The following is a 16,221-nucleotide window of genomic DNA, read 5'->3' on the forward strand; positions in this document are numbered from 1 at the left end:
TAACGAAACGATTTACTCGTAAGAGGCTTTGCTTGGGATGAGAGGAGGTTAGGGAGTCCTGTTCTGGAGTGAAGCCGTAAACACTGGTGATGTAGAACTGAAATAAGAATTTGTCTCATCGTTGTCTCGTCAACAGCATTCAGTAATGTTCCTTTATAAACTTAATGAAATCCCACTCTTGTTTTAATACTAAGTAGGATAAACAGAAGCATAAAGTAGAACCTGCATCTAAATATTTCAAATAAAAGTGTAGTCTCATACATATTAGTCTAAGTGGACCCAAGTTGAAAGTAACTGATCTGTATGACTGTATAAAGAACTTTTCAGCCAATGAATGTACAGTATCTCCGAAAACTATCTTTAAAGTGTGGCGCGAACTGTGGCATAATGAACAATACAAAACCCGCTGCCTGATCACGTTTTGTGTCGGTAAGGTTGGTATGCATGGCTTGACGTGATGCTAAGATACCTCTATTTGTTAGGTCATATGTAATATATGGAAACTATCCTTAGTGTGCAGGGCTACTCATTGTCACTGGCGTTATCACCAAACGTGTCAAATAACATGGTTCATTGTGCCAGAATGTAGACGTCTTATTTTTATAGATAATTTGGTAGGTACTCTACAATATCTACTTGGAGAGAGAAAGGGACAGATACTGTCAAAACATCCATCCCACCACACTCTCAGCTCCTGTTAATGCTTTGCCACCTTGAGCAGCAGCCACGCAGATTTACAGATTGCTGGAAAAAAAAAAAAAAACATAGAAATAAAATAGGTATTTGTGGTAGATGTACCTTTGTTATTCCTTCTTTAGTGCAGAGGTCGCGTGTAGTGACTGTAGTCTCCTGAGTGCCCTAAAGAAGATCCTAGCTATAAATAATTTGGTAAAGCTGACGGAAACAGTCAAGCAGCTTTTGGATAGCAGCAGATAGCAGCTTGGATACTGTGTGTGTTTGTGTGTGTGTGTGTATTTGTCTGTCGGTCAGTCATTGCACGTGCTGATGGCACATTCATTAACAACCAAAGTCTCATTGTCATTAAATATTATTGCAGGGAAGCAGAGCAACATAAAAGCGCTCCCACTGTCTGATGAGGCCGAGTCTTACGACCACAGAATACTTCGAACCTGCTATTCTGTATATTGATAGTTCTGAAGAGAGAGAGAGAGAGAGAGAGAGAGAGAGAGAGAGAGAGAGAGAGAGAGAGAGAGAGAGAGAGAGAGAGAGAGAGAGAGAGAGAGAGAGAGACGAAGCTGATATGATAGATCAATTAATATGATTATGAGCATCGGATTCCATGAAGGACGACTAGAGGGCCGGGAGAGGGTAAGGTACTCAATCAAGCCCTTATGTAGGGGAAGTACTGGAGGCTTGGTATAAACTCTATGAAACCAGATGTACTGGAGTTTTCATTACAACTGTTTGATTATTATTATTATTATTATTATTATTATTATTATTATTATTATTATTATCATTATTATTATTATTATTATTATTATTATTATTATTATTATTATCATTATTGTTATTATTATTATTATTATTATTATTATTATTACTATTATTATTATATCAGGTTTCATTACAAACCTTAACAGTCAAGGCATTTAATAGTCATTCCTATGCAGAGATAAATGATGAGAGAGAGAGAGAGAGAGAGAGAGAGAGAGAGAGAGAGAGAGAGAGAGAGAGAGAGAGAGAGAGAGAGAGAGAGAGAGAGAGATTCAGATTTCAGATTCAGATTCTTTATTATTCCATGAGACATGGTTATTCTTACAGATTGGTTAACATAGGTAGTCATGTTTAATATATAATAGCAAATAAAATACACACACACACACACACACACACACACACACACACACACACACACACACACACACACACACACACACACACACACACACACACACACAATAAAAAGTAGATTGACTCAAAATTTCTTTGCTACTCTGTATTAAACATTTAGTAAACGTCATTTAAAATAATTGTGCTATGATAACATTGACTAATAATTATTTAAAAGAATTTTGCTAAGTCTAGACTTAAAAGCATAAAGGCTTTCAGAATTGATCACATTGGTGGGCAGTGTATTCCATAACTTTGGTCCAAGTATCGTAATGGCTCTGGCACCAGAGTCTGTTCTAGCTCTACCCACATAAAGGTTATTGAGCTGTCTTGTGTTGCTTGTGGTGTGTTCTCTAACTGTGGGAAATTTGAGGTACCAGTCTGGATAACAGTTATTGACAGCCTTATAAACAGTTGTACATTTATCAAAGGTGTGCATCTCTTTGATTTTCAACCACTTTAACTCTTTTATGAAGGGGGTTACATGATCATACTTTCTGGTACACCCAACAGCTACTTTAGCTGCAAAATTTTGCAATTTCTGGACATTGTGCAGCAAAGTTTCATTAGTTGTACCCCATATTACAATACAGTAATTTATTAAACTGAGAACTAGTGACTGTACTACAAGTATTCTTGTTGATTTATCAAAGTTCTGGCTTATTCTATTAATGAACATTAATGCACCCATGACTTTCTTTGTTAATTCACCAATATGTACATCAAAAAGCATGTATTTATCAATGAAAACACCAAGATTTTTAACATGAGAGCTTGGGTAAATGAAGTCTCCATCACAGTCTATTATGGTGTTCGGAGGAATCTGTGATAAAAGTTGTCTGTTACCAATGAAGATACATTGTGTTTTCTTTGAATTTAACATCAGCCCGTTTCTAAGAAAATACTGTTTTACATTCCGCAGAGTTTCTTCCGTTCTAGAGATGAGAGCTACAAGGTTATTTGGAGTGTCGGCGTGGAGAAACTGAGTATCATCAGCATACTGTGTTAGACAACATTCGTTGATACTCTCATTAAGGTCATTTACATAAATCGAAAATAAAACGGGTCCGAGAATTGAACCTTGTGGGACTCCATAAGCTACGTTAAGTTTATTAGATACTGTGCTATTGAGACGGACAGACTGAGCTCTGTTTTCAATGTAACTTTTAAACCAGAAGATGTCCATTTTTATTGCAGAACATTTTTTTAAAAGGATCTCATGACTGACATTGTCAAAAGCTTTAGAGAGGTCACACAAGGTTAACAATGTAATTTTCTTAGAGTCCATATTGCTATATATTTTGTTTGAGATAACAGTAAGTGCAGTCTCTGTTGACAGTTTTGGACGAAAGCCATGTTGGGTGTTAGACAATGATTGACTAAATTCCAAGAAATACATAAGTTGATTAGTGACAACTTTTTCTAATAGTTTTGATATGATAGGTAATAGAGAGATGGGTCGAAAATTATTTGGATCATTAACATCACCAGTTTTGAGGCTTGGTACAACTAGTGCGTGTTTCCAGGATGTAGGAAAGATGCCTGTTACAATTGAAGTATTGATGATACACGTCAAATAAAAAGCTATAACATAGAGTGCATCCTTAATAAATCTCATTGAAATGCCATCCGAACCTACAGAACTAGTTTCTTTTAGGTTTTTAATAGTGAGGATAACAGTTTCAACACTTACAGGATGAGGTCTAAAAAGATCATCGTCACCTAAAGCTACATTAAAATTATTTGCATCAGATATATTTCAGAGAGAGAGAGAGAGAGAGACGTACATAGAAAGTATATTTGCATAAAAAGTCGATAAGTGGCTTAAATATTCCGAGGGCTTGCTAGTCTCAAATGTGAGTAACAAATAAAAAGGCTCGTCAGCTTGGTGTTCATTAGCATGCCTTCTTCAGACGTGTGATTACTCATGTGCTCACACGACGGGAGATTGAATTACACATAGTAAATGCTTTTAATGGGGATATTTATTTATATATTTGTTTATTAGCTGGTCTTTAGATGAGAGAGAGAGAGAGAGAGAGAGAGAGAGAGAGAGAGAGAGAGAGAGAGAGAGAGATTAGTAATTGGTCAGGAGAATATCTGCAATTTTTTTCTTTTATAATGCAAAGCTTTTTAGAATATCAAAGCATTCATTAATTAACCTACACTCTTTTCAGTTACACTTTTTCATATAAATTGTTTTTGCTTTCAAGAGAGCAATGGTGATAGAATCTAAGCAGATGCTGTCATGTTTGTTGTTTTGCTGTTAAAGTTTTTTTCTATATATATGTATAGTGTTGAAGTAGCAAAGGCATCGTAGAAAACACTAACATCTTGAGATCCATCAATATGTTTTCAGGGAAAATATGAGAAAATTGTGTGAGTCTTGCCGTGGTAGGAAAGATGGCCTCCTGTGGGACCTTATCAAAAGAGTGTCTGGCATTGGTTTGGTAAGCAGTGGGACAAAAAAAAATTAGGATGCCTTTGGTAATGCATATATAGGAATGTTATTGCCAGCAAAACACTACCTTGGCTTTGCAGTGAAGCTTTTCTATTCAGATGACTGCAGGAACTGAAATATGTAGACACAACTATACTAGGCAGGTCCAGTGAAAGGTATCACACTAAATGTATTGCATCATCCAGACGAGTTAGCAGCACAAGCATGAAGTAGGGTGGATCTCACAGGTGTTCACTTTTGTTGAGATCCTTACCAAGAAGCAGTGACATCCAGAACCAACAGCAACTATGATATCTTTGTTGTCTCTGGAGCCCTTGTTATTGTTGTTGTTTTGTTGTTTAAGACATTATAGGTAACATGCTGTGTCCTCGCAGTAACCACACGAAAAGGCAGGTATCTAACTAGGAGTGGTCAGAGAGTGTTTGTTGTTGTTGTTATCAGAACCACAAACGGAGGAAGGCGGATGTGTTGTATTACTGAACAATAATAAAAATGAAGAATAGATGAGTCAGGCCACCTTGGCAGAGATACTCAAAAGGGACTTTCATGTTTTGTGCCGTGAATACTTTTTATGGCTAGACTGAAGTGGTACTTATTATTTTATAAGTGTATCCTTGCTGTTTTTTTTAAGGTTTGTACTGCTGAATGTTGGGAAGCTTTGCATTTATTATTTTTTGCTTCTTTTTATTTTGTTATTTAATCTTGTTATATATGTAATGGTGTTTGTTCGTTTTATTTTGTTGCAGCTGTTGTGCATATTTAACATTTTTAGCGTTTCAAGTGTGTTCTGTTTTCAGTGTTGTTTTTCATGTATCCATGTGTTCTTGCATGGAGGAATCTGACATGTTTTATTGATGACATTTCGTGTTTTTCTTCAGTATTTATTCTTTCCTTTTTTGTTCATGTGTATATTGTAACTCATGCAGTAAAGGATTTGTGGTGGTTCTGTTCATGTTGGTTCATTTTTAGCTCTTTTTAGAATAGTCAAGCTGCATCACTTTTTTATGTGGATGTTTTGATATTTTCAGGAAAGGATGGCAGGTGGTGCCGCGGTGAACACTCCCAACACATGCAGGAGGAAAGTGAGTACCTGCTTCATTACATCATGTGCACTCTGTTTTGGAACTCGCTGTTAAACTTTTTTTTTCCATGTCAAGTGAAACCTGTCACTGTTGCCAGCCTTTCTCCTGTCAGTTTCCTATGAATCTATGAAGGAAAGAAAAGATGTGCTTCCATGGTATCGTGTCAGTAGTATTATCCATTGAAGGATTAGTTTAAATATTTTTCCAAAGCGTTGTTTTGCCTCCCATTTTTGTGCCTTCCTAGGGTATATATATGAAAGAAGAAAGAATGTAAATTTAGTCTATAATGTTCATTGCAACATCTTACAGGAAAAAAAGTCTTTTGTGGATTAACCGAGAATCTTTTTCTAAACTATAATTTTTGTATTCCAGTCTTCATGTGCTTATTTTAGTTTATGCATAGAAAAAAAAGAAGGATACAAAATCATATATTTTCTATAATGGTGTCATCTCGTTGGTATAAATATTTACTTGGAGATTCAGTTGAAACCTAACAATTAGCTGTCAATTTTGCATTCTTTTTTTTTTCGTATATATATATATATATATATCTTTTTTATATACGAATATGTGAATGAAGAAAGGAAAAATGCAATTACAAAAAACTTTCCACAATAACAGGAATATTCACTTGAGTACTTTTTAGGTAAATATCAGATCTTCTAATTTATCTGTTTATTTATCTTTTACTGCATTTTACGGTTATGTAGATTAATAATATTTTGCATGTTATGATAAAGTGTCCTTGGAAACTATTACTGTAACAATCTATATTTAGTGTGAGTTTGATTTCCACATAAAAAAGGAAAAAAAATTTCCTTATCTGGAGAAAATATATTTACATTTTCTTTGTTCAATTGGTATTGATATTATTTTTAACTGATTTCCCAGGAAGCGTTACCACCATAATATTTGCGGCCTAACCTAAGGTAACTTTTTATCGTCATAACCTTTGTTGCAGCTTTATTAAGTAAAATCAGAGTTAAACTTGTATAGTTCTATGAAGTGTCCTTATTTGTCTCTGTGTATGTTGATTATCACCTTGAAAAGTCAAGGTGACGTGGGCCTTGATGACAAGAGCTGGCCCACACTATTTGTCTCCCTTTTTTTAGAGGCTCGTCATTGTAGATTTCTGAAAATATTAATTTCATCACGTTTTTTTTTTTTTTCTTGTCAGCGAATGAAAGAAAATTTATAGTTTTCTTTATCATTTAGTAAAGTATTAAATATCTTTTGAGGGATTATTCCCCTAGTAGAGTGAGGGGTTTATATTATTGTTACCACACATCTCTACACCTCACTGCCCCCGCCTGGCCCTGGAGGGCGCAACAATGATTTGGCCAGGACCACCTTTTGGTGTCCGCACATAAAAATTTTGATTTCAGTTTCAGAAACATTTTTTGGTTGGTAACTTTTGAAGGCGTATCTTATTTTATGTAATTTCTTCGTCAGACTCACCTTTGCTGTATTTTGCATATTTCAATTTATAGGCATGTGGGCGAAGATTTCTGTCTCGCAACTCTTGCAACTATCACCTCATCACTATAGATTGAGCTCTAGCGCGAAAGTGCGTGAATTATTTGCCATAACTCACTTCTTATATGGGATAGCTAGTCTTGGTTGGCACCATCAGACTCAGCAGTGACTGTAGAACAGAGATGTGTTGTAAAGAACTTGACAAAACAAAAAAGAAAATGATGAGTTGAACTGTGAAGATGTTAAAAAAAAAATGTTCATAACATGTTTTACTTATGCCTGCTATTTTCAAATGTTAATCATTGAATTGAATGCAGATAGCAAAACAGAGTCAATATGGGTAGATATTAAGGAATGATCACAGTCAGTAGTAATGGGAGTAGTGTACAAGCCACCGAACAGTACAAGAGAAATTAACACCTCACTGTGGCAGGAATTAAATAGAGCAGGAAGGTACAGTCAGGTATTTGTGGTAGGAGACTTTAATTTTAGGAATATCGACTGGAGCCTGATGGTGGATAACATGGAAGTAGAAGAATTTCTGAAGGTAATTCAGGAAAATTTTTTTAAATACAGTAAAATCCCTCTTATCCGGCATCAACAGGACCGCCGACATGCCGGATACTTGAATAGAAGTGAAATTATGTCCACAGTCACCACCCTACACTCACGCATCTTACCATAACAAAGATCAGCTGATCGCTGTGCCGCGCGTCGCCACCCGTACTGTCACCTCACACTCACCAACACACATTGTGATTGTAATTGTGACTCCTTCTGATCTTTTCAAGCTGAACCACTCGTATAACACTTTGTCCATCATTTCACCACGATGATACTGCAGTGTGTGACGATTTTCCGCTGCCTTTGGGGTGTCGGTAGCTTTCATGTAATCCCACAACTTTTTCGTTTGGGATTTAATGTCATAAATAGTTGATGAGCCCACACCATATTCCACCATTAGTTGCTGTCTGCTTTCATCTCTCTCTAATTGTTGACAAATGTCTACCTTCTGCTTAAGTGCAAGCACAACACGCTTCCTCTTTTCTAGAACTTTAGGCATAATGAAGGTGTCAGGCGATAAACAGTGCACACGCGGGACTGAGTCACTGAGTAAACAGTGCAGTGGGCCGCGGGTGGCGCGAAGCAGTGCGCTCTGGTGGCGAGGGGACAAAGTATGCCTTGCACGGGAATTTTAATCAATTTTATGAGTACACATTGATTTTTTATTGATTTTAAGGTTCGGGAAAAAATGTGCCGGATACTTGAAGCTGCCGGATGCTCGAATGCTGGATGAGAGGGATTTTAATGTAGGTAATCATAGAACCCACAAGGGAGAACAGTATTCTAGATATAATTCTTACTAACAGGGAGGAAGCAGTCATATAGGTAGAGGTTGGGGACAGCTAGGTGATAGTGACCATTGGGAAATTAGGTACAAATTAAAATGGAAGAAACTTTTAGAAGCAAAAATACTAGTAAAATACCTGACTTTAGGAGAGCAGATTTTGAGGAATTAAAAAAGGTACCTCCAAGGAGTTGACTGGCAACGGATGCAGGGTGAGGTCAGGTCAGGAACAGAGTTGAGAGAGATAAGGAAGGATGAGAGAGGTGAGGTGAGGTGTGAAGGTGAATGACAAGAGAAGGGAAGATTTGTCTGTAAGGGGTGGAGGAGAGAGAGATGGGGAGATAGGTATGAGTATGTTGGAGGGTCAAGTCATGCTGAAATGGGAGAGATGAGGTCGAGAAGAGTAGATGAAGAAGTGGAGAGGATGGAACTGGCCGAGATGGGGGATTAGGTGAAGTAAATGTAGATGAGTTGCATAAATATTTCGTAGATAAATTCCATACATGTCAGTTAGCAAACATCCCGTATAGAGCAATAAGATCACAGAAAAATAACCCTAAATGGATGACTGCTAGGTTAAAACATCATATAGGGCAGAAGAGAAGTATATATAAGAGATTAAGGGCAGGTGAAGATGTTTTAAGGTCATAATATAATGAATTAGTTGAAACAATCAGGAGGTCAACAAGGGTAATTATGAATTAAAGGTAGCCAGCCAGGCAAAGACGGACCCCATGGGATTTTATCAGGTATACAGGAAGAAATTAATAAGGATACTATAGGTCTATTAAAGGCAGCAGATGGGGAGCTGCTTAGTTCTGGGAGGAGTTTAGTAAAATTCTGAATGAGTATTTTTTAACTGTCTTCACCCAGGAAAACATGCAGGATATGCCAAATAGTGAACAGATGTTTAGAGCAGATGAGAATGAGAAGCTAGCAGATATTTCCATAACTAAGGAGATCATGGAACAGAAGATAGATAGGCTAAAAAAGTTCAAGGCACCAGGACCAGATGAAATATATCCCAGAGTACTTAAGAAATGCAAAGAGGTTATTAGTGAGCTGTTAGTCTCTCTCTTTAGGAAATCATTTGAGTCAGGTGAGGTACCAGTAATGTGGAGGCAGGCTAATGTAGTACCCTTCTTTAAGAAAAGAGATAAAACTTTAGCATCTAATTATAGACCTGTCAGCTTAACTCCAGTTGTGAGTAAAATATTGGAGTCAATAATAGCGAGGAACATTAGGGAGCATTTAGACAAACATAACTTGATAAATCAGTCACAGCATGAATTCACAAAGGAGAAGTCTTGCCTGATGAACTTGTTAAGTTTTTACAGTAAAGTGTACGAGGCAGTAGATAATGGTGATAGTTATGATATCTTATATCTGGACTTTAGTAAAGCTTCTGACAAGGTACCCCCATCAGAGGCTCCTGAGAAAGGTTAGGGCACACGGGATAGATGGGAAGGTGTTAGGATGTATAAGGTCATGGCTAAGCGACAGGTGACAAAGAGTTGTAATAAACGGCTCTAAATCTAGGTGGTGCCTTGTAATTAGTGGGGTGCCACAGGGATCAGTATTAGGGTCATTGTTGTTTTTAATATATATCAATGACTTGGATATTGGAATTAGTAGTGATGTTAGTAAATTTGCAGATGACACAAAGATAGATTAATTAGGTCAGAATCGGATGGCATCACCTTGCAGGCAGATTTAGAGAAGATGAATGAATGGACGGACAGATGGCAAATGCAGTTTAATATCAACAAATGCAAAGTACTTAGGGTAGGTAGAGGAAACCCACACAGTAGATACACAATGTTTTAAACAACGAAACTCTGGTAGGTACAGGGTACGAGAAAGATTTAGGAGTTATAGTTAGTTCTGAACTCTGTCTAGGAAAGCAATGCATAGAGGCCAGAAACGGCAAATAGTGTATTAGAATTCATTTTTAGGAGTGATAAAAGAAGATGGCCTGAAGTAATATTAAAGTTATATTTGGTGCTGGTCAGATCTCGTCAAGGCTACATTGTGCAGTTTTGGTCCCCACATTACAGGAAAGATATAGGTCTATTAGAATCAGTACAGAGGAGAATGACTTAAAGGATACAGGGGATGAGGAGCATTCCTTATGAGGCAAGATTAAAGCTGTTAAATTTGCATTCTTTAGAGAGATGTAGGCGAAGTGGGGACCTGATTGAAGTCTTTAAGTGGTATAAGGGTTATAACAAGGTGTATGTAAGCAAAATTCTTAGGATCAATAACCAGGATAGAACAAGTAATAACGGGTTCAAGCTTGAAAATTTTTCTAAAAAAGGTTCTCAAATAGAGTGGGAGATGAGTGGAATGGACTCAGTAATCTTGTTGTTTGTACTAAGACATTAGGGAGCTTTAAGAGAAGATTAGACAAGTTTATGAATGGGGATGATAGGTGGAAATAGATAGGTATATTTCATACAAGGACTGCCACGTGTAAGCCTGGCCACTTCATGTGGTGTTCCTTATTTCTTATGTTCTTATGTTCTTATGTACTGAAATATATTATTACTTTAAGTGAAAAAACTCTCGGGAATAGGATAGCTTGATCAGAATGCAGATAAAGCTCAACATATTGAAAACACAGAGTCATTTATAGCATTGTGTCACTCACTGCAACCTGCACAGCGGCTCGACACTATGCGTGGCACGTGCAGCCGGGCTTCGTTTGACAACGTCTGTGACGCATCCAAAAATTAGAACCAGCCGCTGGAGGAAGGTCTTTTAAGTTGTTAAGCAACTTAAAACACCTATTACCTAGTTATCTATTTTTTGTGAAGTCAAACTTCCTATTGTCATTTTTAAAAAAATCAAACTTTTGTCTCCAAATAATCTTGCGCATTTCATCGCATGCATTGTTATTATTTATTTATTTTCTTCTCATGCAAAACCTCACTTTGTATGATCTTTAAGTTCTCTTCACTATATTATCTTAGGTATATTATTCCATTCAAAAATTGCAATTGATGCATAATTTATATACTATACAAAAATATTAAATTAATAAATTATCAAAAATAAAAAACACAAACACTAATTTGATAATGTAATTACATATTCATATTTGCGTCCTCTTTTATAAATCATCCACAGTAATGTTTTTCTTGGTGCCTCATCCTCTCAGAATCCTCGCACTCACATCACACTCTCATCGTGCTTACCTCTCTGCATCTCAAACACATTCCTTGCAAGGTTAGCATTCCTGTGAAGGTTATGCATGTCCATGTACGCCTGTATGTACGTATCTGTGTATTGTTGCTGCTATTCATTGTCGTCTTGTTCTTGTTCTTCTCGACATTCTTCTTCTTTGTGTTGTTGTTCATGTTGCTAATTTGTTGTTGTTGCTCCTGCAGTTTTTTCTCTATGCTGGTGTAATCTGGTATGTTTTCTTTCTTTTATTTGATATTCATGAACAATATTTTGATTTCATTAGAAGTAAAAATGCAACTTTTTTTTTCATATCACAGTAATGCCTTATATTTTCTTTTGCTCTCTCTCTCTCTCTCTCTCTCTCTCTCTCTCTCTCTCTCTCTCTCTCTCTCTCTCTCTCTCTCTCTCTCTCTCTCTCTCTCTCTCTCTCTCTCTCTCTCTCTCTCTCTCTCTCTCTCTCTCTCTCTCTCTCTCTCTCTCTCTCTCTCTCTCTCTCTCTCTCTCTATATATATATATATATAGAGAGAGAGAGAGAGAGAGAGAGAGAGAGAGAGAGAGAGAGAGAGAGAGAGAGAGAGAGAGAGAGAGAGAGAGAGAGAGATGATGATCAAATAAAAGAAAGAAAACATACCAGATTACACCAGCGTAGAGAAAAAACTGCAGGAGCAACAACAACAAATTAGCAACATGAACAACAACACAAAGAAGAAAAATGAGGAGAAGAACAAGAATAAGAAGAATAAGAAGAGCAGCAACAGTAACTGCAATAACAACAACAATAGCATCATCAACAACAATAACAACAAAGGGAATAAATCTCTTTGTATCCAACAGGAGCAGAAAACATCATGGCTTTACCATCCAAGAGGTCTGGATGTCTCAAGTTACATAAATATTAATATAAAAGAAACATTTTTTTAGAGAAATAGTAAATATAAGCAATTATTCATACAATAAACACAAAAATGGAAATTAATGATTCAAAGTAAATATTATGAAGAGATTAGATAAAAATACAAACAGATGTAGGAGAGAAATTTTAACAACAAAAGCAAAAAATAAGCAATTCAGTTAAGCATAACAAAATAATCAAAGCGTCAGCAAATAAAGAGAGATGTAAATAATAAAGGGGAAATATAAGCATACATTATTATTACTATCATTTTTTTAGTTAACAGTTTTATACAGGAACATCATATCATTTGTGAGAGAGAGAGAGAGAGAGAGAGAGAGAGAGAGAGAGAGAGAGAGAGAGAGAGAGAGAGAGAGAGAGAGAGAGAGAGCATCACAGTGTTCATTCACCTTGCATATTAATGAAGAGCTCAAGGGCATGATGGTGGATTACAGGGAGAGAAGTGAGGGAGAACAAGGGTGAGAGGAGAGAGAGAAGAGGAGAGAGAGGGAGAGGCAGGCTGAGGACAGAGTGAATGCAGGGTGTGGAGAGATGGGGAAGAGTAAGTGAGAAATAAGGTGAGAGCAGCATATATGAGAGAGAGAGAGAGAGAGAGAGAGAGAGAGAGAGAGAGAGAGAGAGAGAGAGAGAGAGAGAGAGAGAGAGAGGCAGGGGGTGATGGTTACTATGAAGACAACAGAAAAAGAATGAATGAAAAAATAGAGTGAGGAAAGAGTGAGGGAAGGTGAGAGGAACATCAAGGTGTAGAGACAAAGGGTGAGGGAAGGCACGGGAGATCAGGAAGACTGATGCAAATGAAAAACAGGAAAGGAAAAGTAAAAAGAGGGAGGTAAGACTCTTGTTTAAGTCATGCTGATACAGTTTGGTCTGGCTGGACAAAGCCTGTGATAACTTGTACTGTACAGAAAATGAACGAGTCAGGCATGACTTTTCCTCCTTTATTTCAACCAGACGGCACCACTGCTATCACATCTATTTCTAAAGCTGAACTCTTCATCCAGACCTTTGCTAAAAACTCTACCTTGGACGATTCTGGACTTGTTCCTCGCTCTCCTCCACCCTCTGACTACTTCATTCTACCTGTTAAAATTCTTCACAATGATGTTTTCCATGCCCTCACTGGCCTAACCCTGGGAAGGCTTATGGACCTGATGGGGTCCCTCCTATTGTTCTCCAAAACTGTGCCTCTGTGCACAGTTTCACCTTACCTAGTCAAACTCTTTTAGCTCTGTCTGTCAACATCTACTTTTCCTTCTTGTTGGAAGTTCGCCTATATTCAGCCTGTTCTTAAATAGGGTGACTGTTCTAATCCCACAAACTACCGTCCTATTGCTTTAATTTCCTGCCTATCTAAGATTTTTTAATCTATCAACAGGAAGATTCTTAAACATCTATCACTTCACAACCTTCTTTCTGATCACCAGTATGGGTTCCGTCAAAGCCACTCTACTGGTGATCTTTTAGCTTTCCTTACTGAGTGGTGGTCATCCTCTGTTAGAGATTTTGGTAAAACTTTTGCTGTTGCCTCGGAGATATCAAAAGCTTTTGACAGAGTCTGGCACAAACCCTTGATTTCCAAACTACTGTCCTACAGCTTCTATCCTTCTCTCTGCAATTTAATATCAATAAATGCAAAGTACTTAGCGTAGGTAGAGGAAAGCCACACTGTAGGTACACATTAAACAACCAAACTCTGGTAGATACAGGGTACGAGAAAGATTTAGGAGTTATAGTTAGCTCTGAACTCCATCTAGGAAAACAATGCATAGAAACCAGAAACAGGCCAAATAGGGTACTAGGATTCATTTTTAGGAGTGTTAAAAGTAGAAGGCCAGAAGTAATATTAAAGTTATACTTGGCGCTGGTCAGACCTCATCTAGACTACGCTATGCAGTTCTGATCCCCACATTACAGGAAAGATATAGGTCTATTAGAATCAGTGCAGAGGAGAATGACTAAAAGAATACAGGGGATGAGGAGTATTCCTTACTAGGCGAGATTGAAGTTGTTAAATTTGCATTCTTTAAAGAAATGTAGGTTAAGAGGGGACCTGATAGAAGTCTTTAAGTGGTATAAGAGTTATAACAAGGGGGATGTAAGCAAAATTCTTTAGATCAGCAACAAGGGGAGAACAAGAAATAACAGGTTCAAGCTTGAAAAATTTAGGTTTAGGAAGGAGACAGGAAAAAATTGGTTCTCAAATAGAGTGATAGATGAGTGGAATGTACTCAGTAATCATATTGTTAGTGCTAGGACATCAGAGAGCATTAAGACAGGATTAGACAGGTATCTGGATGGGGATAATAGATGAAAATAGGTAGGTATATTTCATACAGGGATTGCCATGTGTAAGCCTGGTCGCTTCTTGCAACTTCCCTTATTTCTTATGTTCTTATGTTCTCTGTAACTTCATCATCACCTGGTATTGTTCAGTGCCTTGAAAATTCAATTCCTCCATCTATCAACTCGACACAACCTTCCAGACAACTATCCCCTCTTCTTCAATGACACTCAACAGTCCCCCTCTTCTACACTGAACATCCTCGGTCTGTCTTTTACTTATAATCTGAACTGGAAACTTCACATCTCATCTCTAGCTAAAACAGCTTGAATGAAGTTAGTTGTTCTGAGATGTTTCTGCCAGTTTTTCTCACCCCCTCCAGCTGCTAATTGTACAAGGGCCTTATCCGTCCATGTATGGAGTATGCTTCACATGTCTGGGGGGGTTCCACTCATACCGCTCTTCTAGATAGGATGGAATCAAAAACTTTTCTTCTCATCAACTCCTCTCCTCTAACTGACTGTCTTTAGCCTTTCTCTCATCACCACAATGTTGCATCTCTAGCTGTCTTCCACCGCTATTTTCATGCTAACTGCTCTTCTGATTTTGGTAACTGCATGCCTCCCTCCTCCCATGGCCTCACTGCACAAGACTTTCTTCTTTCTCTCACCCCTATTCTGTCCACTTCTCTAATGCAAGAGTTAACCAGTATTCTCAATCATTCATCCCTTTCTCTGGTAAACTCTGGAACACCCTGCCTACTTCTGTATTTCCACCTTCCTATGACTTGAATTTCTTCAAGAGGAAGGTTTCAAGACACTTATCCTTCAAATTTTTACTACTGCTTTTAGACCCTTTTCTGGGACTGGGATCTCAGTTTTTTTTTTTTTTTTTCTTGCCCTTGGGCAGTGTCCCTCCTACATTAGAAAAAAAAACAATATGATATAGAACTAAATTATGATATATATATATATATATATATATATATATATATATATATATATATATATATATATATATATATATATATATATATATATATATATATATATATATATATAACCCACTTAGGCTTTTTTTTATGCCAACCCTGAGTCAGGATGATCACCATGACCAGAATTATTTTTAGTTGGTGTTGACTGTTGTGCCACTACACTTATTGAACACCATTTGCTCCTATCGAAGAAAACTTAATATAAGATTATCGATTATGAACTGATGCAAAGAGTTTTCTTTTCTAACTTGCCTCGATATATAGAATTGTTAAAATTTTCTAAAGTTACAAAATTTACTGAGGCCTGTAAGATTTTCAACTCTTTTGGGGGGGATATTTAAAAATTCTAACATAGATACGTTGAAATGTAATGTATTGACAATTTTTTTCAAGTCACATAAATTTTTTTAAGTCACATATTTTAAGAGTTTCAACATACGTTAAAGTGAAATATACCAGTCATTTGGTTACTTTATGCAACAAACAATTGTAATAAAAAAAATCAAACTGGCATCATCCAACTAGGTTGACTTTAGAAAACAGATTGAGAAGAATTTATGAGTAAATGCCTTTGGTTGATTGACAGTCATTGACCTCTCATTAATTACAAGGAAGGGAATGATTC

General features: G+C 37.0%; 1 protein-coding gene across 7 annotated transcripts in view; it reads left to right on the plus strand.

Moving 5' to 3' along the window:
* LOC135098821 (circumsporozoite protein-like) overlaps window positions 1-16,221 on the plus strand; it is a 132,522-nt gene that overhangs the window by 38,318 nt on the left and 77,983 nt on the right. For 6 of the 7 annotated variants that reach the window (XM_064001217.1, XM_064001211.1, XM_064001212.1 and 3 more), the window contains one exon: window positions 5,344-5,397. The exons of the other annotated variant lie outside the window; for it this stretch is intronic. In XM_064001217.1, coding sequence (XP_063857287.1) covers window positions 5,344-5,397 — 54 coding nt within the window. The remainder of the gene's footprint in view (window positions 1-5,343; window positions 5,398-16,221) is intronic. 7 annotated transcript variants of the gene reach the window in all.

The sequence above is a fragment of the Scylla paramamosain genome, unplaced genomic scaffold (genome assembly GCF_035594125.1).
Source record: "Scylla paramamosain isolate STU-SP2022 unplaced genomic scaffold, ASM3559412v1 Contig84, whole genome shotgun sequence".
Lineage (NCBI taxonomy): Eukaryota > Metazoa > Arthropoda > Malacostraca > Decapoda > Portunidae > Scylla > Scylla paramamosain.